General features: G+C 39.8%; 1 protein-coding gene and 1 pseudogene across 1 annotated transcript; one reads left to right on the forward strand and one right to left on the reverse strand.

The window, feature by feature from the left end:
- Nucleotides 1-26,648, forward strand: ZNF483 (zinc finger protein 483). Its single transcript, XM_043453465.1, has 6 exons — nt 1-73; nt 1,705-2,226; nt 2,668-2,756; nt 4,630-4,756; nt 5,128-5,223; nt 11,498-26,648. The coding sequence occupies exons 2-6, from the start codon at nt 1,839-1,841 to the stop codon at nt 13,063-13,065; spliced, it is 2,268 nt and encodes a 755-aa protein (XP_043309400.1). The 5' UTR covers nt 1-73; nt 1,705-1,838; the 3' UTR covers nt 13,066-26,648.
- LOC122431612 lies at nt 9,003-9,652 on the reverse strand (annotated as a pseudogene).
- Nucleotides 26,649-27,279: the final 631 nt, after the last annotated feature.

A 27,279-nucleotide genomic window follows, 5' to 3' on the forward strand; every position in this document is an offset into this window, starting at 1 on the left:
CGCAGCTCCTGCAGGACCAGTTTCTAGAAGCTCATTGCGGTGGCGTTGGTGCTGGCTGCGGGTCTTGACGCAGGTAGCGGTTGCCCCTAGCCCCTAGTTTGGGGGCCGAGGCCAGGTTGCCAGTTCCGAGGGCGTACCTGGGGAGGGGTGGGGGCCGAGGGCAATCTCGCTGTGCACTCCCAACATTGCAGCTTCTGCGGGAGATAAGCGCGCTCCTGGATGGAGCTTTCTTCCATCCCTTCCCTGAGCCCACGGTCTTGCAACTTCGCTACTTTGGTATTTTGGGCGGGAAAAGTCATTGTGTGTGCGTGTGGGTAGGGGGAGCTGTCCCGTGCTTTGCGGAGTGTTTAGCAGCATCCCCGGCTCCACTCATTAGGTACCAGTAGCATCCCACCTCCCCAGTCGTGATAGCCAAAATGTCTTCAGACGTTGCCGAGCGTACCCCGTGGGCCAAATCCCCCCTCCTCCTCTTTTGAGAACTTCTTTCTGCCTGCGTCACATTTTCACGGAGCCTTTATTGTAAGCTCCTTGGAGATCCGGTGCGAGTGTCTTAGCCACTGCAGACTCCCAGGTGTCCAGCGCGTCTCTAGGTACGTGGTGGGCGCTTAATATTTGGAAGAGGAATAAATGACGTCAGGCATAGTGTGTGCGGCGCTCTGTGCCCCTCGGAGGTGGGTAATTAATTGCAGTTGTAGCTGGAGGAGAGTGTCCTCACTTGTCGCAGTGTAGCGCATCTGAGACTGTATTGTCATTTCCTGAGTGATTTGTGAGGGTGGGGGCCCCGTCTGACTCGTTCACGTCTGAATGCATAGTGCCAGGTTCCAGGTCGTTGTAGATGGTCAGTTATTTATGGAATGAGAACGTGTGCAACACAGGGCCGAATGCGCAGAAGAGTACTTGGGGATCAGAGAAAGCCTCATACCAGAGGTGTCAGTGGAGTCGGATTTTAAAGAATGAGCAAGTTTGATAGAGGAAATTTGGCAGCTTTCCTGGGGGAGGGAATGAATGACTAGTGTAAAGGCGGAAGGGGTTAAGAGTTGCTGGAAATGGAGAGATACCTCTTTATGGCTGCAAGGTCCATCAGGGGCAGCTGCAGCTGAAGGTGAGGTCATCAGGACGGGGTTTCAAGATCATCATGCGTGACTTGTGCGTTTGAATTTTATCTTGAGACAGTTGGGGAGTTACAAGACCATATTTTGGATATTAGAAGAAATCTGTAGGCTTCAGTGTAAGACTGAAATTGAATGAGGCTGTCCTTAGGTAATTTCAGTAGTAGAGAATAGAGAGGGTCTTAGGAAATAATAAAGCCACCAGAACTTGGTTATTGAGTGTGTGAGAAATCTGAGAGTCAAATATGAAATCAGGTTTCTGAGTTGAGCAACTGGTAGGAAACTGTGGCCATTCACCAGGAGAGGGCAGGAGTGGACTCCGTTTGGAGCCTCTTGTAGCAGTGAGCTTTTTCTGATATGTTTTGCTAATGAGGAGTATCTCATGAAGAAACTGTTTTCTTGGAGGGTCTGTTCCTTTAATTACCCTCAGGTAACTTCTCAGCTTTTCACCTGCTTCTGGGCAGGGCAGTTCTCTGCCTCTGAGAATGTGTGTGTGTGTTTCTATAACAGAACCAAATCAAAAACAATGCTTTTTTTAGGATTCACAATTTATTTCACTTATTTTGTATCTTATATTTCTTGATGGTTTCTGCAGGACCATAAAGTGGATCCTTGAAATACTTGGCATTTTGCTGGAGAGTACCTGTTGGTGGACTGTGCTGACAGAGTCTAAAGGAGACTGGATTTCTGTTGGTGATACACATTGCAAGCAGGAGTAGCCTAAACGAGATGACAGCTGTCTCCCCAGATCCTCACATTCTGGTCTCAAGTGAACAGAAAAAAGTCTTTAGGATGGAGACTCCTGGAAATCCAGAAGCTCTCATGAAAGGAGACACTGCTGACCCAGAGTCTTTCAGACAGAGGTTCAGGTGGTTTTGTTACTCTGAAGAGGCTGGACCCAGAAAAACCCTGAATCAGCTATGGGAGCTCTGCGTTCAGTGGCTGAGACCAGACATCCACACGAAAGAACAGATTCTAGAGCTTTTGGTGTTTGAACAGTTCCTGACCATCTTGCCTGGGGAGATCAGGATTTGGGTCAAATCGCAACATCCTAAGAGTAGTGAGGAAGTGGTGACCCTAGTAGAGGATTTGACCCAAGTGCTTGAAGAAAAGAAAGGTGAGATTAATAGGTGAAGGGGGGGAAGTGGGAGAGATTGTCTCAAAATAATGACAGTAAACTCCCCAAAAGAATGTTTTCATTCGCAAAATGAAAGAAGCAGATTACTGCATGATATTGCACATATGCTGTTCCACCTTAATACATCTCATAAATATTTTAAAGATTATTATGAAAAGTAAATACATTAAAGTAGTAGGTATATAGAATGAAAGAAATCAGATTTTATGATCCTAGGAATTGAAGGAATATTTTAGAGGGTAGTGGGGGAAAGCTTGGGTTTCAGTACGAAACTGTATGTGTGGCTGTTTTGTGTTTGAAGGGTGTAGGAAAAACTTTTTCTTTGTTTAATCTGATCTTTTTCTCCAGAGTGACACATATAATAATTTTTAGTCTGAGGAGCCCATTTGAAAGGCTGAGTTGTTTTTTTCCCCTTCCTAGAATCGATCTCTCAAGATTCTGTTGTTTCCCAAGAGGAGAACCCTGAAGAAGATAAAACAGTTTCTGTTCTTCCAAATACTGAGGCCCAGGTAAGCTTCCTTTCACTGGTTTTTCATTCTTTTTTTTCCCCCAAACCATAAATTTTCATTCTTAAGTTAATTTTTAAATTGAGGTCTAGTTGACACCCAGCATTGTATTAGTTTCGGGTATATAATGTAATGGTTTGATATTTGTGTATATTGTAAAATGACCACCACGGTAAGTCTAGTTAACATATATCACCATATATGGTTACAGACCTTTCATTTTTAAGTAAATACTCAATGAGCTCCTCCTGGGTGGTATAAAGACACTAGACTAATTAAGACCATCTCCTTTTCGTCTCAGTTTTCACATTCTTAGGGCTCATTCTTCAAATGCCATTTTACTTCAGTTATCAGAATTGGTCATACGTCTGACTCTAATAAGCTCAAAATTATTTACTAAAATCCAGCAATTATTCTTCATAAGACTGGTCAGGTGGAAATAGAATTACATTTCCTGAACATGATAAAAAAAAAAAAGCATCTGGATAGTGTTGCAAAATAAAAAGCAGTCCTCACAATACCATTAAAAAGATAAGGATGTCTCACCTTTCTGTATTAATGAGTATTTTCTGAATATTTTAGCCAATCCAGTGTGATAAGAAACAAATGAGGTAAGTATGGATATGAAAGAAGTTGTATATTATTTACAGATAATGTAGTCTTTTTGGAAAACCTCAGAGAATCAACTGAACATGTACTGAAATTCATTTAGAGGCTGAAAAAAGTAGCTGATTACAAACCAGTGTTTTCTATATACCAATAATTTTCAGGAAAAAAATTTTTATTTGCAATGGTAAATAATAGTGCTCTAGTAGCCTGGTAATGACTCTGATTACCAGATAATGGCTCAGAGTGGACATGTATCAAGGACATATCTCCCTGATGTATATCTACTTCCTTGTCTCTGGACCTGAGAATGTTACTTTACCTGGAGGAAAGGTCTTTGCAGATGTGATAAAATAAGGATTTGAAATGAGGAAATTATTCTGGATTGCATGGGTGGGCCCTCAGTGGCATTAAAGTGTACTTAGAGTTTGAACACAAGAACAGGACAAAGCAATGTGAAGATCGGAGTGATAAGGCTGCAAACCAAGGAACACCATGGAATGCTGGCAACTAAGGAACCTGGAAGAGGCAAGGAATGGATTCTCCCTCAGAGGGCCCAGTTCCACCAACACCTGGATTCAGACTTCTGGTCTCCAGAATTTGGGAGAATAAATTACTGTTTTTTTAAGCCTCCAAAATTATGGTAGTCTGTTACAGCAGCCACGGGAAAGCTACTACAAGTGCTAATAGCCATTCTGCTGTACTGACTCTCAAAATGTCTTGCTATAGAGGATGCTATGAAAAGTGTATTTTAATGATTAATTGTGCTTGTTTATAATTTAGAGTAATTGTAAGTGTATGTTATTGAACACAGATCCTTGTTTGTTTGTGATAGAAAATAATTGCTACTTAGAATCATCTGGAAATTATAATTTGGAATATAGTCAGTGATGTTACTCTTCCATGTTTAATTTAAAGCCTATAGAACTTACATTGATTCTGCAGATTTTGGGATTGGGAAATGTAATTTGTGTTCTTCATTTAATATTTTCTGTTAATCCCAGAAATCAGTATGTTAGGGTAAATTTGATCAATGTTAGTCATTCCAGAGACTCGTTATATAGCATTTCACACCAAGGAATGAATGGAAAAGGAGGGGATTGCATCATAATCTTGTTTTATATCACTTGTTATGGTGGTATAATAGCTACCTTGTAGTTTGCTTGCAGATTCTTAAAGACTTGAAAACCATCACATCTATTACTTCTCTGAATTCTTAGAATCTGTTTGGGAGTAACACAGTGCACACAGGCTGTCTTTGGTGTTCTAGGAATCCATGACACTTAAAGACGTGGCTGTCACCTTTTCCAGAGGAGAGTGGAGGAAACTGGAGCCTTCTCAGAAGGAGATATATAAGGAAGTGCTGCTGGAGAACTATAGGAACCTAGAATTTCTGGGTAAAGACATCTTCTCTTCATGACTTAGTGTCTAAACTGAGTATCTTTTTGTCCACTAACATCAGAAGATAAGTGCTATTAAAGGTTTTGACTGAGTTTACAGGAGTCATATGCCTAAACCTTAAAACGGGTCCTAAAAATGTACTTTTATATAGTGTTTTCTAAAAAAAAAAGTCTTTGCTCCATTGAACTGAAAATGTTGAGCATCATTTTGCTGTCATCAAAGCCATACTGTCCCCAATTTTCTCCTCAAATTCCAGTACTGAAGTCTATTTTTGACAACTTCTCTTCCCTGAAGAACTAAAGGCTATGAATGTTGGAGTGTCTTTGTTCTAGACAAAAAAAAGGCATTTTCTATTTTCTCTGAACAGGTTTTCCAGTTTCCAAGTTAGATTTGGTTTCCCAGCTGAAGTGGGCTGGACTGCCACGGCTGCTGCAAAAAGAAGTCTCCAAAGGTTGTAGACCAGGTGAGTTGGTGAAAAGTAGAGAAGGACATTGAAACAGTTGCCTACCAAGTCATTTGAAAGAGGTTGTGAAATGTTGGGTGGGCTAGGTGCTAACATAGATGATGAAAATTTCTGCCTTGCATTCCTGGAATGTTCACTTTAATAGGAGAGACACTCAGTCTGGGTCCTCTGAGAAGGAGGCCAAGATAGGCCACATCAGAGACTTACTGGGGGGGAATAATTCCAGGGACTGGAAGAGGCTGGGATTGCTATGAATGTGTTGCAGGTCTGATACCTGTGACGGGAGAGGGAAGGATGGAAGGCTGAGTAGGAAGCTTCTTAGATTGAAGTGCAGGTTGAGAAGATTTTAGCAAAGCCAAAAATGAACCTCCCTGCCAAAGTCATCCAGCAGAGTCATATGCCTTGCAGAAATGGGCCTGAGTGTAATTGCCATTCTTGTCATTGACTGGGAGTACCTCTGGTGAAGCAGCCTTGGTGTGATGCTGTGGTAGAGTCAGTGAGCATCAACAGGGGCTTCAAGTAAGTGCCCCAGAGGAGATTTGAAGGGCAAATTTCCATGGATGCCATAAATACAGAAATTAGGACAAAATGTGTTGATAATGGGATATACGCTATAATGATGGCATGTATAAGGAGCAATGGGAAAATATAGGATCAAGGGCATAATTAACAATTGAATCTTGAAGAATAAGTAGGAATTCATCCAGTGGACAGTATGTTTAGTATAATCCAGTTTTGTTAAAAGAAGAAAAAACGTACATATATATGTATATCTAAATGTATAGATACGGGGTTTTACTATTAATATTTGGAGAGCATTCATGTTAATACTGGTTATCTTTGAGGAATTACATTTTTTCTTTATTCTTCTCTTAAACTTTAATAATAAATCTTTTTATTTAAAAATAATTTTTAAAAATTATAATAAATGATTATTTATACATCAGTTGGGCTTCCCTAGTGGCCCAGACAGTAAAGAATCTATGTACAATGTAGGGGACCCAGTTTCAATCTCAGTGTCAGGAAGATCCCCTCGAGGAGGGAATCAACCCACTCCAGTATTTTTGCCTGGAAAATTCCATGGACAAAGAAGCTTTGTGGGCTACAGTCCATGGGGTCTCAGAGTAGGACACAACTGAGTGACGAATGCTTACACTTTCACTATATATCAATACTTTGGTTTATTTTAAGAAAAAACAATAATTTACTTTGTTGTTGTTCAGTTGCTCATTCATGTCTGACTCTGCTACCCCGTGGACTGCAGCATGCCAAACTTCCCTGTCCTTCACCATCTCCTGGAGCTTGCTCAAACTCATATCTTTTGTGTCAGTGATGCCATCCAACCATCTCATCCTCTGTCCTCCCCTTTTCCTCCTGCCTTTAATATTCTCCAGCATCAGGGTTTTTTCCAATGAGTTGGCCCTTTGCATCAGGTGGCCAAAGTATTGGAGCTTCAGCATCAGTCCTTCCAATGAATATTTAGGGTTTATTTCCTTTTGGATTGATTGGTTTTATCTCCTTGCAGTCCAAGAGACTCTCAAGAGTCAACACTTTTCTATAGTCCAGCTTCCTTTTTTTTATTTGCCATGAGCTGTAATTTTGGATCTAACTGGCACCCCTTCTTCAGTTACAATGAAAGTGAAAGTTGCTCAGTCGTGTCCGACTCTCTGTGAGCCCATGGAACTGTATATCCATGGAATTCTCCAGGCCAAGATACTGGAGTGGGTAGCCTTTCTCTTCTCCACGGGATCTTTCCAACCCAGGAATCAAACCTAAGTCTCCCACATTGCAGGCGGATTCTTTTACCAGCTGAGCCACAAGGGAAGCCCAAGAATTCTGGAGTTGGTAGCCTATTCTTTCTCCAGCAGATCTTCCCGACCCAGGAATAGAACCGGGGTCTCCTGTATTGCAGGCAGATTCTTTACCAACTGAGCTATCAGAGAAGCCCCCTTTCTTCAGTTAAATTGCCAGTAAAGAAGGTCAGGAAAACAGCTTTAGAATTTGGGTTGGGAGAGACGTATGCATGGAGAAACTGGGATAGTGGAGGGAGATTCAGGGCTGAACCCATCAGGAGTAACTGCCTGGCTCTCACAGGAGGATGACGAAGACTTAGATGTCATCTTGTTGTTGGGGAGATGCCAGCCACAGTCCCGGGTGCAGGGGGTGCCCTGGGCCTCCAGGACCAAACCTTGGGCCAGAGCCGTGTACCTGCTGGGGTCATCGGGCTCATAGACCGACAGTACCCTCTCCACAATTAGTCCATCTTCTTAGCCCTTTGTTTAAGTCAACCTCTTGGCTGTTTACAGTGTAATTACACAAAGAAAGGACAGCAGTTATCTTCTTATGTTTAAGTAACATCTGGGAGAATAGATTTGAAAATGGAATCTAAAAATGTTCTGAGTAAAATTTGGCAGCATTTGTATAAATACATGCCTCTCCCCACAAGCTGCTTATGTAAAAGAAGCATTATTTAGATGTGCAATTTATTTCAGTTCAGTTCAGTTGCTCAGTTGTGTCCGACTCTTTGCAACCCCATGAACCGCAGTACACCAGGCCTCCCTGTCCATCACCAACTAGTGTCCGTTGAGTTTACTCAATGGAGTAAACTCAAACTCATGGCCATTGAGTCGGTGATGCCATCCAACCATCTCATCCTGTTGTCCCCTTCTCCTCCTGCCCTCAAATCTTTCCCAGCATCAGGGTCTTTTCAGATGAGTCAGCCCTTTGCATCAGGTGGCCAAAGTGTTGGAGTTTCAGCTTCAACATCAGTCCTTCCAATGAACACCCAGGACTGATCTCCCTTAGGATGGACTGGTTGGATCTCCTTGTAGTCCAAGGAACTCTCAAGAGTCTTCTTCAACACCACAGTTCAAAAGCATCAATTCTTCAGCTCTCAGCTTTCTTTATAACCCAACTCTCACATCCATACATGACTGCTGGAAAAACCATAGTCTTGACTAGACGGACCTTTGTTGACAAAGTAATGTCTCTGCTTTTTAATATGCTGTCTAGGTTGGTCATAACTTTCCTTCCAAGGAGTAAGCATCTTTTAATTTCATGGCCGCGGTCACCATCTACAGTGATTTTGGAGCCCCCCCAAAATAAAATCAGCCACTGTTTCCACTGTTTGCCCATCTATTTGCCATGAAGTGATGGGACCAGATGAAAAGTCATTTATAACATACTGGAGAAAAAGTTTTTGACAAACAAAGCCATAATCAATAGCCATGATTTATAAAAAGCTCATGCAGATCAGTAAGGAACCCTGAGTCTGTTAGAAAAATGAGCAAAGAACTTCAACAGATAGCTGACCAAAATAACTTGACAGGAAGAAACTTTAAATAGCTATGAACATGAAAAAAATGTTCCAAGTCACTGCTCAGCAAAAGAATAACACTATTTATTATGAATCAAATTTGCAAAGGTCTAGAGAAAAAGCATTTGGCTAGAGATGAGTAATCAGGTACTTCTGATCATGTATTGTGTGGTGATAGAACTTTTCTACCCTTTGGTTCAGTCACTTTTATGACTCACTTCTGAGGAAATAATCATTTGATAAACATTCCATACAGAAATAATTAGTAGTAACATTGATGCGATGGATTATTATATAACTCATAAAAGCTATCTTTATGAAGAATTAACCAATGAGGTGGGAATTATTAAAAAAGTAACTACATATTATATACATAGATTTTCTATCCTAAAATATGTAGAAAATTTCTAGAAAAAATCAGGATTTTTAATAATGGCTAACTTCCACATCCATGAGCATCAAGCTACCAGGACCAGCTCCCACCCCTCTTAATCTTCTCCTCATTTCTTCTGCTAAAGAATTTGGCCCTCAGTGTGATAGGCTGCTTTGGGAGCTTTCTCTTCCCCAGAACTCTATATAGTAGCCCTGTGTATCACATCATGATAGGAGCAACTCCAATTTTGTTTTTGGCAGCATTTATTGTATCAACTCACTGACCAAGGTCCATAGTTTATCCAGGTTGACATTTGGGCAAAAGTTCTGATTCCTTGCTAAGTGGTAATGCCTCATACCAACTTGCCCAAAATTAATGTAGTGTAACATTTGTCCTTTAGTCGTGTCTGACTCTTTGCTACACTGTGGACTGTAGCCCACCAGGCTCCTCTGTCCATGAAATTCTCCAGGCAAGAATTTTGAAGTGGGTAGCCATTTCCTTCTCCAGTAGGTCTTCCCGACCCAGGGATCAAACCCAGGTCTCCCACATTGCAGGCAGATTCTTTACTCTCTGAGCCATGAGGGAAGCCCAAAATTACCTGGGTGATATTTGTCAAAATTGATCCTGTGGTGACACATGCCACCAGTCTTACCCTGGCCTCCAGGACGTTTCCAGTGTTTGCTGTGCCTGTGGTTCACGTGGCCCTTAAGTTTCCAGATCTTTCTTAGTCTGGATGGCATGTCGGCAACTGAGACTATAGAGGGAAACCCCCATGAAGTCTTCAGAGCTGTCCAGTGTTTTGTTTTTTTATAGTTGTCTGGTTAAAAATAAAAATCAGTCTTACGAAAGTGATACTGTAAGCTCATGATTAAGAGCCCAGATGAAAGAAAAAAACAAAAAAGAGCCAATATGAATGATAAATAAAGGAATTAATAAAGGAATTAAGGTTCAGACCTTATTTTCTTGGGTTCCAGAATCACTGCAGATGGTGACTGCAGCTGTGAAATTAAAAGATGCTTGCTCCTTGAAAGAAAAGCTATGACCAACCCAGACAGCATATTAAAAAGCAGGGACATTACTTTACTGAGAAAGGTCTGTATAGTCAAAGCTGTGGTTTGTCCAGTAGTCATACATGGATGTGAGAGTTAGGTCATAAAACTGAGCACTGAAGAATTGATGCTTTTGAACTGTGGTGTTGGAGAAGACTCTTGAGAGTCCCTTGGACAGCAAGGAGATCCAACCAGTCCATCCTGAAGGAAATCAGTCCTGAATACTCATTGGAAGGACTGATGCTGAAGCTGAAACTCCAATACTTTGGCCACCTGATGCGAAGAACTGACTGATGCTGGGAAAGATTGAAGGCAAGAGGAGAAGGGGACAACAGAGGATGAAGTGGTTAGATGGCATCAACAACTCTGTGGACATGAGTTTGAGCAAGCACTGGGAGCTGGTGATGGACAGGGAAGCCTTTTGCGCTGCAGTCCAGGGGTTGCAAAGAGTCGGACACGACTGAGTGACTGAACAGAACTGAAGATTCAGAGAGGAGCCATACCTTGAGAGTATGGTGTTAGAGACTCTGGGACTTGAACCCTAGACTTTACCAGATTTTTATTTTTGTGCTAGTGAAGGCGCACAAAATTCAAGGGATTGAATTCTAGGCAGTCTGAAGCATTAAGACTGAAAAAACAGGACTGAAAATGCAGTCCTGTCAGGGACAGTAAATAGATGCCTGGTTAGAATATCCACAAGATTGGTAGGGGGCTGGTGGCTCAGTGGGAAAGAATCCACCTGCCAATTCAGGAGACGCAGGTTTGGTTCCTGGATTGAGAAGATCCCCTGGAGAAGGAAATGGAAACCCACTTCATTATTCTTGCCTGGAACAGTCCATGGGGTCGCAAAAGAGTTAGACACAACTTAGCAACTAAGCAACAAGGTTGGTAGGGCCAGATGGGTGGTAACCTTTGAAAGTCTAACATAGATGTTATTGCATGTTTGTGATGTGATTAACATTGTCTATAAACTTAGTGGTATTGGGCTGCTTTGAGAAGAGGCAGTGTGGTATAGGGATCAAGAGAGTGGGCTTTGATGTCAGACTGGGTGTCTCTAGCACTTACATGTGACCTTGGGTAAGCTAATTACAATTCACTCTGTGTGATTAGTTGTTATATCTATAAACCAGGGATGATGACAGGTCCTACTTCATAGGGTTATTGTGAAAATTAAGTGAAATTTGAGTAAATTGCTTGGTATGGGACCTGGCATTTGGTAATTATTCAATAAACACTTGCACTGTCATATTATTATTTGGAAAGAGAATAAATTGATGTAAGGAGAGTAAGTTTGAACCTATTACAGAAATTGCATCTCTAACTATAAAGCACAAACCTATCATCTTCCTTAATATTTTTCCTAAACTTTCAGTTCCCCCAGTTTCCCCATGTCACTTGTTCCTTCCCTGCTTTATGAGACTCTGAAAATTTTCCAGGCCCTGTTTCTTACAGTTTCTATGGTCTTTGTTCCTGTTTCCAAATGCAGCAGCTTTCTTTATTGCAAACAGGAAATACTCTGTTTGTTATTTCTTTTAGAGTGTGAACTTGGTGGTGGATTGAAGGAATCTGGCGGAAGTCAAGATGTTCTTATGGAAGAATCGACTTTAGATAAAATAATAGAAAGGTATCTAATGAGTGGCGATTGTGACTCAGTGGGAGAATCCTGGAAACGTTATGGCAGATTCGAGGATGGTTGTAGCAATAGGGAACATTCACAAGGACAAATCACACAGAAGAAAACTCATGGGAGAGGCAGTAAGGGTGAGGAATTTGATCCAGAAAGGAGTCCCTTTGGAAGTAGCTTCAAACCACCTTCGGATCTAATTAAACATCTGAGAGTCTACTTAAGGAAGAAATCTCGGAGGTATAATGAAGGCAAGAAACCCTTTAGTTTTCATTCAGACCTTGTTCCGAACCGCAAAGAACACAGTGGTGAAAAGCCAAGGAAATGTAACGAAGGCAGGAAAGCCTTAAGTCACTCTTCTTCTCGGACTGAACATCAGAAACATCAGAAAAGCCGTGCAGGGGAGAAGTCTCAGAAGTGTAGTAACTGCGGAGTAGCCTTTATTCCAAGCTCATCCCTCAGTAAGAAAAACTCCTCTACATGTGAAAAATGTTGGAAAGGTTTAGGTCAAGATACAGCCATAGATAAAGAAGAGGGAACTGAGACTGGAGAAGGAACCCATAAATGCAGCAAATGTGGAAAAGCCCTTGGCTATAACGCCTCACTGACCAAGCATAGGAGAATTCACAGTGGAGAGAAACCCTACATGTGCAATGAGTGTGGAAAAGCCTTCAGTGACAGCTCATCTCTCACGCCACACCACCGAACTGACAGTGGAGAGAAGCCCTTCAAGTGTGATGACTGTGGGAAATCTTTCACCCTAAGCGCCCACCTCATTAAACATCAGAGAGTTCACACAGGTGAGAAACCCTATAAATGTAAAGACTGTGGGAGGCCCTTCAGTGACAGTTCATCTCTTATTCAGCATCAGCGAATTCACACTGGAGAAAAACCCTACACATGTAACAACTGTGGAAAATCCTTCAGTCACAGCTCATCCCTTTCTAAACATCAGAGAATTCATACTGGAGAGAAACCCTATAAATGTCGTGAGTGTGGGAAAGCCTTCAGACAGAATTCTTGCCTTACCCGACATCAGAGGATTCACACTGGAGAAAAACCATATTTGTGTAATGATTGTGGGATGACTTTTAGCCATTTTACATCTGTAATTTATCATCAGAGACTTCATTCAGGAGAAAAACCCTACAAGTGTACCCAGTGTGAGAAAGCCTTCCCTACCCATTCACTCCTCAGCCGTCATCAGAGAATTCACACGGGTGTCAAGCCTTATAAATGTAAGGACTGTGGAAAATCCTTCAGTCAGAGTTCATCTCTCAACGAACATCATCGGATTCACACTGGAGAGAAACCCTATGAATGTAACTACTGTGGGGCAACCTTTAGCCGGAGCTCAATCCTTGTAGAACACCTGAAAATTCATACCGGAAGGAGGGAGTATGAATGCAATGAGTGTGAGAAGACATTCAAAAGTAATTCTGGCCTCATCAGGCATCGGGGATTTCACTCTGCAGAATAATTCTTGGAAATATAGTGAGGTGCGGGGTGTGGGTTTACACAGTTCTCCCTCATTAAGAACCTAGGGTGTAAACTACCACAGCATTGATTAGTAGGAAATTTAGTCACAGTGGTCCCTTATTAAAAACCTGGGGTGTATACTGCCACAGCACTGATTAGTAGCTGCAGCTTTGGTGGGTTGGCAGCTAGGAAAAGTATCTTTTGTCATTTACCCTTCTTCTTTGCAAGGATGTCAACGTTTGGTAGAGAGTGAGGAAGGGTTGGTAAAGTCTGTGGAAAGAGAAGAAAGTAGCATGTGAACTAATCCTAAAAGGCCAAATGTGAATATAAAAATTGGGGAGGGGGGTGCTTGGGACCCACCTTACTAACCTGTTTTCTTCAGATTTCTTTCTCTCCTAGCTTCCCCTTCTACTGCCATGTTGTGTTACAGAAAGAGGACCTGACTGCAGTCAGGTAACTTGAGTTCTGTCCCATTTTGCCAACTAACTCACTGTATTTATAACCTTGGACAAATCATTTGACCTTTCTGAATTTTTGTTTCTTTACTGGTAAAATGGAGGAGTGGGACTAATGATTTCTGAGGTTTCTTTCCCTCCCTCCCTCCCTCTCTTCCTTCTTTTTCTACCTCTGATAACCTCTGAAGCTGTGGTAATAAGTTAAAACATTTTTGATTCATTGGCATTTCAAGTTTCTCTAGTGTAATAGAACATAACTCATTTAAACTACTGAACTTCTGGCATAGTGAGAATGCAGTATGCTTTTTAAATATTCAATGCTGGAACTGCTCAAAAGCTATGCACAGGATCAAGTCAGTAGAGGTCAAACAAGTTTGCCATCAGGGAATGTCTTGATTGGACAAAGTGCCCCAACCCCCGTGTTTGCTCTGGATGTTGGCTGTGGGGACTGGGAATCTCTGGCATATTCCAGGCTGTCTGAGCCATGAGAGTGTAACTGTCCTAGGAAAACAGACGAGGGACTGGGAGGGGTGGGCATTGGGAAACGGGTACTCAATAGAGCTATTTTGGATGGATTGTCTTTTGCAAGATAGAGTTCTATTTTTTACAAGTTTGTCTATAGTAAGTACAGTTTCATGTAATCAGAGTATAAACATTCTGTGTGGCAAAGGTCACAAGCTAAGATTGGGCCCTTTGATGTGTCTTAGTTGTGTGTGTATGTGTGTGTGTGTGTGTGTGTGTGTGTATGCACGCACATGTGTAAGTAGTTGTCACCATTTAAAAATTAGGAAATTTCATACCAAAAAGAAATTTGTCTTGAAAAGTTACTGGGCTGACAACAAGACTGCCCATATTTCTGTGGGGCATTCAACTGGTTTTGGGTATCAGCTGCCCGCTTTAGAGGGGGAATCTGTTCTTGCAAAGTTCTGTCATTCATGTAACCTGACTTGCCCACTGTAAGAAGCTGATATTGTGATCCCCTACCACCTGGAGAGTACCTATGCTAAAATCTAAAGAGATTTTTTAGTAAAATTTAGGAATAGAATGTAGAAATGATACAGAATAAATTTTCAATTAAGTTTTCCATTATGAAAATAGACATCAAAGGAGTAGATGTTAGTGGGTTATTCCTTACAAATGTCAGTGTGGAGTCTGAATAATAATCTTTAACTGTGAAAAAGGAACTGAAAACCCTGGGTCAGTTAGATTTGGGTCTCAAGTTGTAGGATTTTGAAGGAGCCCCAATGACTCCATGTGGTGCAGAGTTCCTAAAGTTGAAATCTGAGGCAGCTCTTGAGAACGAAACGGGTAAACTTTCAGCTTATGGAAGTGAAGACATGCTTAATGGTCATCTGAGATTCAGCAATATTTGCTGGGATTTAATGGGTTTAATTTGCAGTGCTACCTCTGGATAATGGTTTTGGTTTCTTCCTTGTCTCCTTCCCCAAGGTAGCCCCAACTGAGTGAGAAATTGGTCTGTATAGTTACTTCTAAATGGACCAGCCAGAGACATTCTGGACATGGAAGAATTATAGCTTACCAGAATTATTCACCCTGGTTGAAATTTTTTTGTGAAAAGGTGGAAACCCTGATTTGTTTTCTGGAAAGATGCAATCTATAGAGAGAATTAAATATGTAAAAATCTTGAGAAGAGGCTTGTTCCAGGATGTTAATTGTTAGATTCCCCAACATCCGTATGAGGATGCTTTATATCTGTACCAGTTGGGAGTCTGGAACATAAACCTGTTTTTTGGGTTTTATTACAGTTTTATTGAGGTATAAATTGTGATATTGTGGAAGTCATTCAAGTGTATAATTCAGTGAGTTTTAACAAATTCAGCAAATTGTACAGTTGACAGCACAGTCCGTTTTTAGAACATTTTAGCACCTTAATAAGATCCCTCACACCCATTTGCAGTAATCCCATTCCCACCCTGATCCCAGGTAACTGCTAATCAGTATACTCTCTGTCTCTGTAGAGTTGCCTTTTCTGAACATTTTATATACATGTAATCATATGTGGACTTTTTTTGGTTGTCCATTAACTTGTGTCTAAGTTCATCCATGTTATTTTCTAAATTCATGTGTGTTGTAGCATATCAGTATTTTAATCCTTTTTATTGTCAAATAATAGCTGATTGGATGGATGTGCCATATTTTGTACATTCACCAGTTGAAGGACATGTGGGTTGTTTCCCATTTGGGGCTGTGAAAAATAATGCTGCTCTGAACATTAGCATGCAAGTCTTTGTGTGGACATAATGTTTTCACTTTTCTTAGATGCCTGAGTAGCTGGGTTATATGTTAAATTTTTGTTTTAACTATTTTAAGAAGTTGCCAAGTTGTTTTCCAAAGTGACTGCGTTATTTTATATTCTGAACTTCAGTGTGTGAGGGTTCCTGATGAGGTTATATCCTCACCAACCCTTGTTATTGTTCATCTTTTAAAAAATTTTTATTATAGCTAATATGGTGATTGAAATGGTATCTCTTTGCGGCTAATGGTATTGAGGATCTTTTCATATGTTCTTTAGCTGTTCATGTACCTTCTTTGGTGAAATATGTTGCCCACTTAAAAAATTATTATTAATTTACAGATCTTTTTATTCTGCAATAAGTCCTTTATCTAGTATGAGCTTTCTAAATACCATGTACTGGCCACAGAGGGCAACCTCAGATCCTTCTGTACAGCTTTCATCAAAAGCTTGGTTTTGGTAATTGCTTATATAAAATTGCCTAAGGATATTTAATCTGGCCTGTTATCTAAATACTTAAATTCATTTTGGTGTTATATCAGTCAAAAGGTTTTAAACGTCTTTTGATTCCTTATAGAATTTTTTTTATTAACCTGTGTTATGCTCTTTATCTGTTACCCAATGAAGAACTTGCATTTTAAAATGTTTCCTCTTTATGAGTTTCTATTGAAGAAATTTCTTTGTAGTCTCAGGACAAGACAAGGCTTCTCTTGTCAATGAATTCACTTTTGTTTACTTATTTTAGAATTTTTTTGTAATGTGGTAAAATATATATAACATAAAATTGACCGTTTTAACTCTTCTGAGATGTATAATTTAGTGGCATTAAGTATGTTCATGTGTGTTTCTCACACATCCCCACCATACATCTCTAGAACTTTTCCATCCTCCCTAACTGAAATTCACTCATTAACCAATAACTCCTCATTCTCCCCTCCCTGAAGCCCTTGGTAACTACCATTCTACTTTCTGTCTATGAATTTGACTGTTCTAAGCACTTCGTATAAAAGAAATCATTCAATACTTGTCCTTTTGTGTTGAGTTGTTTCACTTAGCATCTTTTTAGGGTTCATGTTATAGCATGTGTCAGAATTTCATTTTCTTTTCATTATTTTAATGCTAAATAGTATTCTTTTGTAAATATACCGCATTATTTGCTTATGCATTCATCCTTCAGTGGTCATTTAGGTTATTGCTATCTTTTGGCTGTTAATTAATAGCACTGCTATGAACAGTGGTTTGCAAATATTGTTTGAGTCCCTGCATTTAATTCTTTGAGATACGTACCTAAAAGTGGAATTGCTGGATGGTTCATCCATGTCTTAGTGTATGACAGGATTTCCTTCTTTTTTTAAGGATGAGTAATTTTCCATTGTATGTATATGCCACATTTTATTTATCTATTCATCGATCAGTACACATTTAAGTTGCTTCTACCTCTTTGACTATTGTGAATAATGCTGCAGTGAACATGGGTGTGTACATGTATCTGTTTCCAGCCTTCTCTTTATATACTCAGATGCAAGATTGCTAAAAGATGATAGTTCTGTTAATTATTTAAGGAACTTCCCTGCTGTTTCCTATTGCAGCTGCACCCATTTCACACTCTTAACAATAGTGCTTAAAGGGTTCCTGTTTCTCCACATCCTTGCAAAACTTACTATTTTCTGTATTTTTTTTGTTGTTTTTAGTTTTCTGTATTTTTGATAGTGGCCATCATAATGGTTGTGAGATGGTATCTTGGAGTTTAGATTTGCTTTTCTCTGATAATTGGTGATGTTGAACATCTTTTTATATGCCTGTTAGACATTTGTATGTCTTCTTAGAGAAATGTCTGTTCAAGTCCTTTGCCCATTTTTTAAATGAAAATTTTCATTTCCTGTTCCACTCTTTTTCATTGTTTTTTTGTTTTCTTTGCTATGCAGAAGTTTTTTAGGTTTGATATAGTCTGTTTGCCTGTTTTTCTTTAATTTTGCTTGTGTTTTTGTGCCATATCCGAGAAATCATTGCTAGACCCAGTGTCGTGAAATTTTCCCCCTGTATTTTCTTTTAGGATTTTTATACCTTCAGGTCTTATGTTTAGGTCTTTAATCCATTTTGAGTTAATTTTTGTGTGTGGTATAAGAGTCCATCTTCATCCTTTTGTCTTTAGGTATTCAGTTTTTCAAGCACCATGTGTTTCCACGTTGTGTAGTCTTTGTACCCCTGTTGAAAATCATTTGGCTGTAAGTACTAGTGCATTTCTGGGCTCTCTGTTCCATTGGTCTATATGTCTTTATGCCAGTACCATACTGTTTTAGTTACTGGAGCTTTGTATACACTTTGCAATCAGGACATGTGAAAAAACCTCAAGCATTTTTCTTCTTTCTTAAAATTATTTTGGCTATTTGGGGGTTAAGATTCCATATGAATTTGTGGATAGTTTCCCTTGTTTCTGTAAAAAAATCACTTGGGATAGTATAAATATTTTAACATATTAAGTCTTCAGGCCCATAAATATGAAATGTATTTCCATTTATTTGGGTCAACTGTTCTTTCAGCAGTGTTTTGTAGTTTCCGGTATACAAGTCTTCTACTTCCTTAGTTAAGTTCATTCCTAAGTATTTTATTCTTTTTAATGATAGTGTAAATGGAGTTGTTTTCTTAGTCTCCTTTCTGGATTATTCAGTTACTGTATAGAAATGCAACTTATTTTTTAATTTTGGTTTTAAATTCTATCACTTTTGCTATATTTGCTTATTAGTTCTAACAATTTTGTGTTTGTGTGTCTGTGTGATGTTTAGAGTTTTCCACATAGAGGATCATGTCATCTCTGAAAAGAGATAGTATTTCTTTCTTCCTAAGTTGGATGGTTTTTACTTTTTTATTTTGCTTGATTGCTGTGGCTAGGACCCAAATACTATGTTGAGTAGAAGTAGCTAAAGTGGGTATCCTTGTCTTATTACTGATGTTAGAGGAACAGGTTTCTATTTTTTACCATTGAATATGATGCTAGCTGTGATCTTTTCATTAATGAACTTTATTTTGTTGAGGGATAATTTCCTCCTATTCCCTAGTTGAATGAATTTTCCCTCATTTTTGATAGATTTGCTAGATATGAGATCCTCAACGAACTGTGGTGTTTTTTTTTTTTTCCTTTATGCACTTTAACTATATCAACCCACCCACTTCTGGTCTCCAAGTTCTCTTGAGAAGAAATCAGATAGATTCATTGAGATTCCTTTTTATATGATAAGTTTTTCTTCTTGCTTCTTTCAGGATTCTTTGTCTTTGGGTTTTGACAATTTGATTATAATTTGTCTAGATTTTTGTATTTTTGTGTTTACAAGCTTACCTTGGAGATATTGTGGGTTCACTTCTAGACTGCTATAATAAAGCAAATATTGCCTGAATTGGTTCACAGGAATGTTTAGTTTTCCTGTGCATATAAAAGTTATGTTTACACTCTACTGTAGCCTATTATTAATAATTATGTGACAACATTATGTCTAAAAAACCAGTTGTGTGTGCTCAGTTTAAAAAACACTGTGTTGCTAAAAAAAATATATATACATCTGAGCCTTTAGCAAATCATAATCTTTTTGTGGGTGGAGGGTCTTGCCTTGTTTTTAGCTGCTGACTGATCAGGGTAGTGGTTGTTGGTTTGGGATGGCTGTGGCAGTCTCTTAAAATAAGACAGCATTGAAGTTTGCTGCATCAGTTAACTCTCCTTTTCACGAACAGTTTCTTGGTAGCACTCAGTCTCCCTGCTGTTTGATAACGTTTTACACCACACTAGAGCTTTCAAAATCGGAGTCAATCCTTTCAAACCTTGCTGCTGCTTTATCAAGTAACTTTATAGATAGATAATATTCTAAGTTCTTTGTTGTCCTTTCAGCGGTCTTCACCAGGAGTAGATTCCATCTCCAGAAATCATTTTCTTTACTCATCCAGAAGAAGCAACTCTTCATCCATTAAAGTTTTAAATTGCAGCAATTTTCAGCCACATTTTGAGGATCCATCTCTACTTCTAGTTCTCTTCTGTTTCCACCACGTCTGCAGTTCCTCCACTGAAGTTTTGAGCCCCTCATAGTCACCCATGAGGGTTGAAATCAACTTCTTCCAACTGTTGTTCGTGTTTGTATTTTGGCTTCATCCCATGCATCACATGAGGGTTCCCTGGTGGCTCAGATGGTAAAGAATCTGCCTCCACTGCAGGAGACCTGGGTTTGATCCCTAGGTCAGGAAGATCTCCAGAAGAAGGGAATGGCAACCCGCTCCAGTATTCTTACCTGGAAAATTCCATGGACAGAGGATCCTGGAAGGTGGGCTACAGTCCACGGGGATCACAAAGAGTCGAACACAACTGAGTGACTAACACTTTCATTTTCAGCATAACAAATATTCTTAGTGGCGTCTAGAATAGTGAATTCTTTGCAGAAGGTTTCAGTTGACTGTACCTGGATCCATCAGAAACACCCGTCTCCCATCAAGTCATCTTCTGTTAATTCCTCTGGTGTGGTGTCTGTTAGCTCTTAAATTTCCCCAAGATTCTGTCTTGAAACCTTTCACCCCCCCAGCTTTTTGCCATACCCCCAGTCTCTTTCATCATTTCCTTGATGGGCTCTGTCGTAAGTTCTGTGTGGTAATGTGCATCTGGACGGCAGTTTTCTCCAGCAGGAATGTATTGTTTTTGGCTTGATGGCTTTCATAGCTTTATCTTTAACAATGATGGCATCTTCAGTGGTGTAATCCTTCCAGACTGTCATGATATCCTCTCTGTCTAGGTTCTCTTCCATACTGCCAATAATCCTTTCCATAGAGTACCATGTGGAATGAGTCTTTAAGATCCTTATGACACCCTGCTCCAAGGGCCGAATTAGAGATGTTGTGTTGAGGGCAGGTAGACCACTTTGACACCTTTGTTGTTGAATTCACGGGGATCTGGGTGGCCAGAGACATTGTCCAGTGTTAAAAAGAATTTTAAATTGCAGTCCTTTATTGGCAGAGTTCTTCCTGACTTCAGGGACAAAGCAACAGTGTGACCAGTCCAGAAAAAGCGTTCTTGTCATGGCTGGTGTTTATCTTTTTCCTTCAAGGCTTGGTGTTAGCAGCTTCATAGTTAAGGGCAGACTGATCAGAAGCTCGACTGCATTTGCATAGATAGGAGAGTTAGCTTTCCATTCCTGCCTTAAATCCTGGTGCTTGCTTCTTTTCCTTACTAAAGTGTCCTTTGTGGCATTTTTTTTTCCAGAATAGAACACTTACCCCTGCACTAAAAAGCCTGTTTAGGCAGATGCACTTTCTCAGTGACTTTTCTTAGTGGCATCTGGGAAGGTCTGCTGCCTCTCGGTTGGCAGAAGCTGTTTCTCCTGTTATCTTGACCTTTTTTTTAGGCTAAGCCGCTTTCTAAAATTCTCAAACCATGCTTTGCTGGCTTTAAACTCTCCACCCTTAGATCCTTTACCTTGCTTTGCTCTAAGTTGTCACATAATGACTTTGCCTTTTCTTGGATCATATTAGAGTCTATAGCTATGTCTTAGAGCCACCTTGCACCCACGTAAAAGCTGCATTTAAAGGATAAAATGGTATATAGTTTTAGTTTTTTAAACTTTATTTAGGTTGTGCTTGGTCTTAGTTGTAGCACATGGGCTCTTTGTTATGATATGTGGAATCTTAGTTCCATGACCAGGGATCAGATCCAGGCCCCCTGTACTGGGAGCATGAAGTCTTCACCACTGGAGCACCAGGGAAGTCCCTTGTTTAAAATTAGTTTTTGTTGGAGTATAGTTGCTTTACACTGTTGTGTTAGTTTCTAAAAGATACGTATTTTGCAAAAAGAACAAGGTTGAGCCAATATGGCTGTGGCTTGAGAAAGATTAAAACAGATCCAGGAATACTCATTATAGGCTATGTTATAGCCTAACCCAATAGATAACATCCATAGGCTTCTAGATAGAATTGGCAGTGATATTTGGAATTCAAAAGAAATTGGTTACAGGTAAGACCAAAGGATCTTGGGCATTGGACTATTTGTTTTTCCTAAACATACACATCTATGATAAAGTTTAGGTACAACAAAATAAAAAAGGGGTTATTATACTGTAATAAAAAAATTGTGAATGTGGTTTCTCTCACAAAATGTCTTATAATACTGTACTCATTCTTTTTATCATGATGATGATGTTCTGACCACGTGGCTCACAGGCTCAGGTTTTATGGTGATGAGATTAGTTTCCAGGTTCTCTCTGGCCAGTCATTCTGACTCAGGGTTCTGCCTCGGGGGGTGCACATCACTCAGCCAAACTGAATTCCAGCATGAAGGATTCTGGGAGGTTGGGAGGACATTTGGACTGGCGTCTCCTGTCTCCTTTTGACCTTTACTGAATTTTTCTGCTTGGTGGTACCTTGTTAGTATCTTGGTCTTTACCAGGACCTCCTGTTGTAAATGGCAACCCACTCCAGTATTCTTGCCTGGAGAATCCCAGGGACAGAGGAGCCTAGTGGGCTGCCGTCTATGGGGTCGCACAGAGTCAGACACAACTAAAGCAACTTAGCAAAAGCAGCAGCAGCAGCCTGTTGTAAAACAACTCGTCCAAGTGGTTACTGTGGTACCTGGCCAGGGTGGGTAATTTTGATCAGTGGTTCCTCTTAACAAAAATGATAAAATGCCTCCTATGTAATATAAGGTAATTAATGAATGACATAGGCAATGTGACAAAGCATTTAGGCTGCTATTAACCTTTGGACACTGTCAGAAGAAGGGTCATCTGCTTTGGGTGTTCTTGGATCATTGACCCGTGACAGTGTTGTGTGGTGGATGGCAGGAGCAGAAGGTATTGATGGTTGGGGGTCCCCGGCAGGCCACAGCGGGATGATGTGAGATTTCATCACGCTATTGAGAATGGCATGCAATTTTAAAACTTATGAATTGCTTATTTCTGGAATTTTCCATTTAATTTTTGGGCTGTAGTTGACAGCTATTAAACTGCACAAAGCAAAACCATGGATAAATGGGGGGAGTACTAAAGTGCAGGTAGCTCTGGAAATCAAGTTCTCCCCTTCCTCAGAATTTTTAAAATTGTTTTAGGGTATGTCTGTGCTAGGGATCCGTCTGTGGTGAAAGCCTCAACTTTTCTCAGGTCTTTTGTGAGCCCATCTTTTCCTGGGCAGAGGCAGTGGCTTTCTAAATTCTCACATACAGGCTTATTTTTCCTTTTTGTTGTTATCAGTTGCTAAGTCATGTCCGATTCTTTGCGACCCCGTGAACTGCAGCACACCAGGCTCCCCTCTCCTCCCTGAGTTTGCTCAAATTCATGTCCATTGTGTTGGTGATGGCATCCAACCGTCATCCTCTGCGGCCCCACTCTCTTTTTGCCCAGCATCAGGGTCTTTTCCACTGAGTCAGCTCTTCGCATCAGGTGGCCATAGTATTGGAGCTTCAGCATCAGTCCAAACACCAGGTGTTCTGTTGGCCATTTAAATCCCCTGGGAGTCACTTTAAGCCAGTGGCAGTGGGGTGGGAGTGGAAGAATGGCCATTCATCTATGTATCTGCTCTTTCTTTATGATCAGGAGCGATCATCCACAATCAGGACCTCAGACTCATATTTGGAGGGAAAGGTCTTTATTGCCCATCTTGGTTCCAGCAAGTCAAAGTAGGAATGTTTGGGCTGGCTGATTGCGGAGGTGGTAGCTGCTCCTGAAAGGCTGAAATCCTCCGCTGTTAGTTTCGGTTTAGCAGTTAAGGTTTCCTCTGGACATTGAAATCCTTAAAACAGTGTCCTGCATTCCAGAGTAGCTCACTTTGTGTACTTTCTGTCCGTATAATTGTTGTCTAGATAGAGATGGATTCCTGGTGCTTCTGACTGCTCCATCTTCCCTGACGTCACTCCCTCCATGTCTTCAGTTTTTATCCTGCTCTCTGAGAGTTGTTTGTCCACTTTTATCTTCTAACTCTACTACTAAATGTTTAGAGTGTTCTATTTCTGTTGTCATTTTTAAGTTTCCAAGTACATTTTTGACTCTCTGCTTATTTGTTTTTTTAATCATACTCTGTCTCATAGGTGAAATACTCGTTTCTCTGAGGATACTAATATAGTACCTTTTAGTGTTACTCAGCTCCCTGCATTATCCTTCCTCTGAGTTATTTTTATCTGTTTTTCTCTTTCACCTTGGAGCCTTTCCTCAAATCTCTGGTTATCTTTTGTCTATTCACATTTAAGCACAGGGCCCTAAAAAGCCATTGTTTCAGTTACTGCAGCACACTGTACAGTAATCATAGAATGTGAGACACATTCAGATTGTTTTCAGGCAAGGCTTTGTTGGGGCCCCTGTTGCTGCAGAGGAGTTTGAGAACAAACAATAGGTTCCCGTGCTTGCTTGCTTCCCTGGGGAGGTGAGCTGCTTCTTTATATGGGGTCAGGGTAGGGGTGTCCAGGGGTCAGGCCAGAGGGGTGGGTTACCTGGTTTCCCAACCCCTTAGGTAGTGTTATGTGCAGAGGGCACGCATGGCATGCTGCTTTTGCTCTGGGCTCTTCAGAAGTGGCAGATGGCTTTTTGATCTGTTTCTTTTGTCCAAAATTTGCCCTAACTGCACATTTCAGATTTTGTAGTAGCCACTTTAAAAAGGTAAGAGAAGACAGGTGAATAATATATTTTGTTTCACGCAGTATATCCATAATCTTACATTAACATATAATCAATATAAAATTATTGGTGAGAGATTCTATATTATTTGTTGTGCTGTCTCCAAAACCCATGTGTTAACAGTTGCAGCACATCTTAATTCATACTCTATCCATATTAATAAAACTTAGAGTTGAAAAGTAGGTGCACATAGTTCTTCCAAATGTTCTTTGTTGTTAGTCTAGATATACCTAAAGTTTTCAAGTGTTAGAAAATTATTTTCCTTCAATATTTGCATCCACATTGACAAGATTCATCATCTTTTATTAGAAGAATTGATGTGGTTTTGAATAAAAGGGTATCAATTTCAAAGCAGTATCTGTTTAAATAAATTCAACTCTTCTGTCAATTCTGTTATTAACATCACATTCAGTTAAGTAGTACATAACTGGAAACAAAATTAAATTTATCAGTATCAACCATTCTTCACATTTTTCTTATGTTTTGCAGCCAAATTATACAATGCTGTTGATTACTTTGAAAATCTGCAGGTTGACTCATATTAGAAAAATGTATAAAGTCATTATTTCTTGTTTATATTATGAAATGTTTCAATTTTAACTAATTTTTCTCATCCAAGTAGGTCACAAGTTTTTCCCGTTCTAAGGAGCTTGAAATTTAGCTCATTCATATTCAGTGTGATATTCACTTTTTGTCTTTGATTACTGAATATTTCACAAGCATTCCTTTTCATTAAAAAAGAAATCTTAAATTGAAATTCCCAGTACAGGAAATTTTTGTAAAATTCTTTTATAACTCAACTAAAGAACATTGGTAAAGAACACAAGATCATTAAAACAGTATTTTCAACATTTTCATAAACTAACAGTGATTACATCATTTCACATATGTACTGAAGAATTTTAACATCTATTTATGACTCCTGAAGTCTGCTTTGGAAAACTGAACAGATATTTTCAGAAGCTATCATATAGTGAAACAAAGCAGTGAGGGGAAATATCATTCTCTTGCTTTAGAATTCCAATATATTTATCTTCGGACCTAACATAATTTCAGTCTTTATGAAAGAAACTAATTTTTCTGTCTCTTGCTGAAAGTCTTTGTCAGGTTTAAAATGTCAAAAAATATGTCATGAGTTTGAGTTTTTACGTAATGAATTGACATTTCTTTGTAAATTTGGATGTTGAGACAGAATGTACTCAAAAGTTTTCAATTGGCAGTGTCTTATATTACACACCTAAAGTTGAGTACTTGAAATTTTTCTAATTTTGAACCAAATGATCTTTGATATTACAAGAAACTTCTTGTATTCTAGGAGCAACATTAATTAAAGTGTTAATTAAAAATTTCAATTTTTTTGTGTCCTTTTAAGTCTTCCTCATAATTTTCTAGATAGATTACCATAACTAAAATGGTAATTTCTTCTGTCTTCTCTCCATCTGAGATTTGTGTGTGTGTGTGCACACGCATGTGCACAAGTATTCAAACCATTTTATAGTTGGCCAAGTATAAGCTCAAAATCCTGTTAAAAATTATTTTAATGTTTTGATGGAAATGTAATTCTTGTTTCATAAGACTTCATGGATTTTTCTTTTACTATTAGGAAAATACTTACTACTAGTCATTGCTAAAAAATGGCGTAACTATTAGCTGCTGTCTTACATAGTGTCTACTGTATTGAACACTTGTGTACAACAAACAGCCTTCTCATTTTGCCGTGCCTGCAGTGAGTTGCAATTGCTACTCATCATTGAATGTGAGCCGCACCTTCTTGCACTCCGGTTTTCTTTGCTGTACTAGTTTGTAGTACTAGCTTCTGTATTGCACTGAATTCTGCCTCAGTAATATGCCTTCATTAAAATTAAATATTTTTCCGTATTTTTTAATCTAGGAAATAGTTTTATTATATTGCAATGAAAATAATACGTATCTCAATGTATGACTGTGGTTTACCTATAGGTGTCGCTGTAACTTGTGCTGTATGTAGAGGTGTTCTTTCACTTGTACTATCTACATAAAATATCCAAGTAAACACTTTTGTGATGTCACTTCAGTGCATAGAAAAAAAAATCATCTGAACTGAGTCAAGTCTGTTGTTACTAGATTGGTGGAGTGTTCATCCGCGATACTAGAAATTATGCACGTTCCTAGACAAACGTTACAGTAAAACAGCAGTGTCCTATGCAGTGCAACAGTCAAAGTGAATTGTAGTTCTTCTAAAACAATAAAGTTGTGTTTAGTGGAAAAATACTCACTCTGCCTCCGTTTTTTAAACCTTGAAATATGGCACTATGCATATTTCCAGTACACAGTGGCCTCCAGTGGCTCCCAGCCTGAATAGTACAGAGTTGGAGAACGCAGTGCTCGCCACGCAAAGCCCAACAAACCAGAGTGATGGAACTCAGTAAAAGTTTATTTCCCAGTCAGGCCTCAACAGTTTCTTTCCAACATTTGCTCGTTATGCCATCTGGAACATAGAGCCTCCAAGGTCCCAGAGGTAAGGAAAGCAAGACCTGGAACATTATACAAAGTTTTCAAACACTGGCCTGAAAAGAGCTCAGAACCATGGGTCCCAGTTTGGTGCCAAGGTGTCCCCAGGGCACTGTAGAGAATTCATAAGGGCTGCCTGAAAGGAAAAGTGTTAGTCACTCAGCTGTGTCCGACTCTTTGCGACCGCATGGACTGTCACCTGCCAAGCTCCTCTGGGGAATTTCCCATGCAAGAATCCTGGAGGAAGTTGTCATTACCTTTTCCAGGGGATCTTCCCAACCCAGGGACTGAACTAAGGTCTCCTGTCCTGCAGGCAGATTCTTAACCATCTGAGCCACCAGGGAAGCCCAGGATATTTTAAATTGTAGGAAAATGTGTGTGTATACACA

Source organism: Cervus canadensis, chromosome 30, assembly GCF_019320065.1.
Source record: "Cervus canadensis isolate Bull #8, Minnesota chromosome 30, ASM1932006v1, whole genome shotgun sequence".
Classification (NCBI taxonomy): Eukaryota; Metazoa; Chordata; class Mammalia; order Artiodactyla; family Cervidae; genus Cervus; species Cervus canadensis.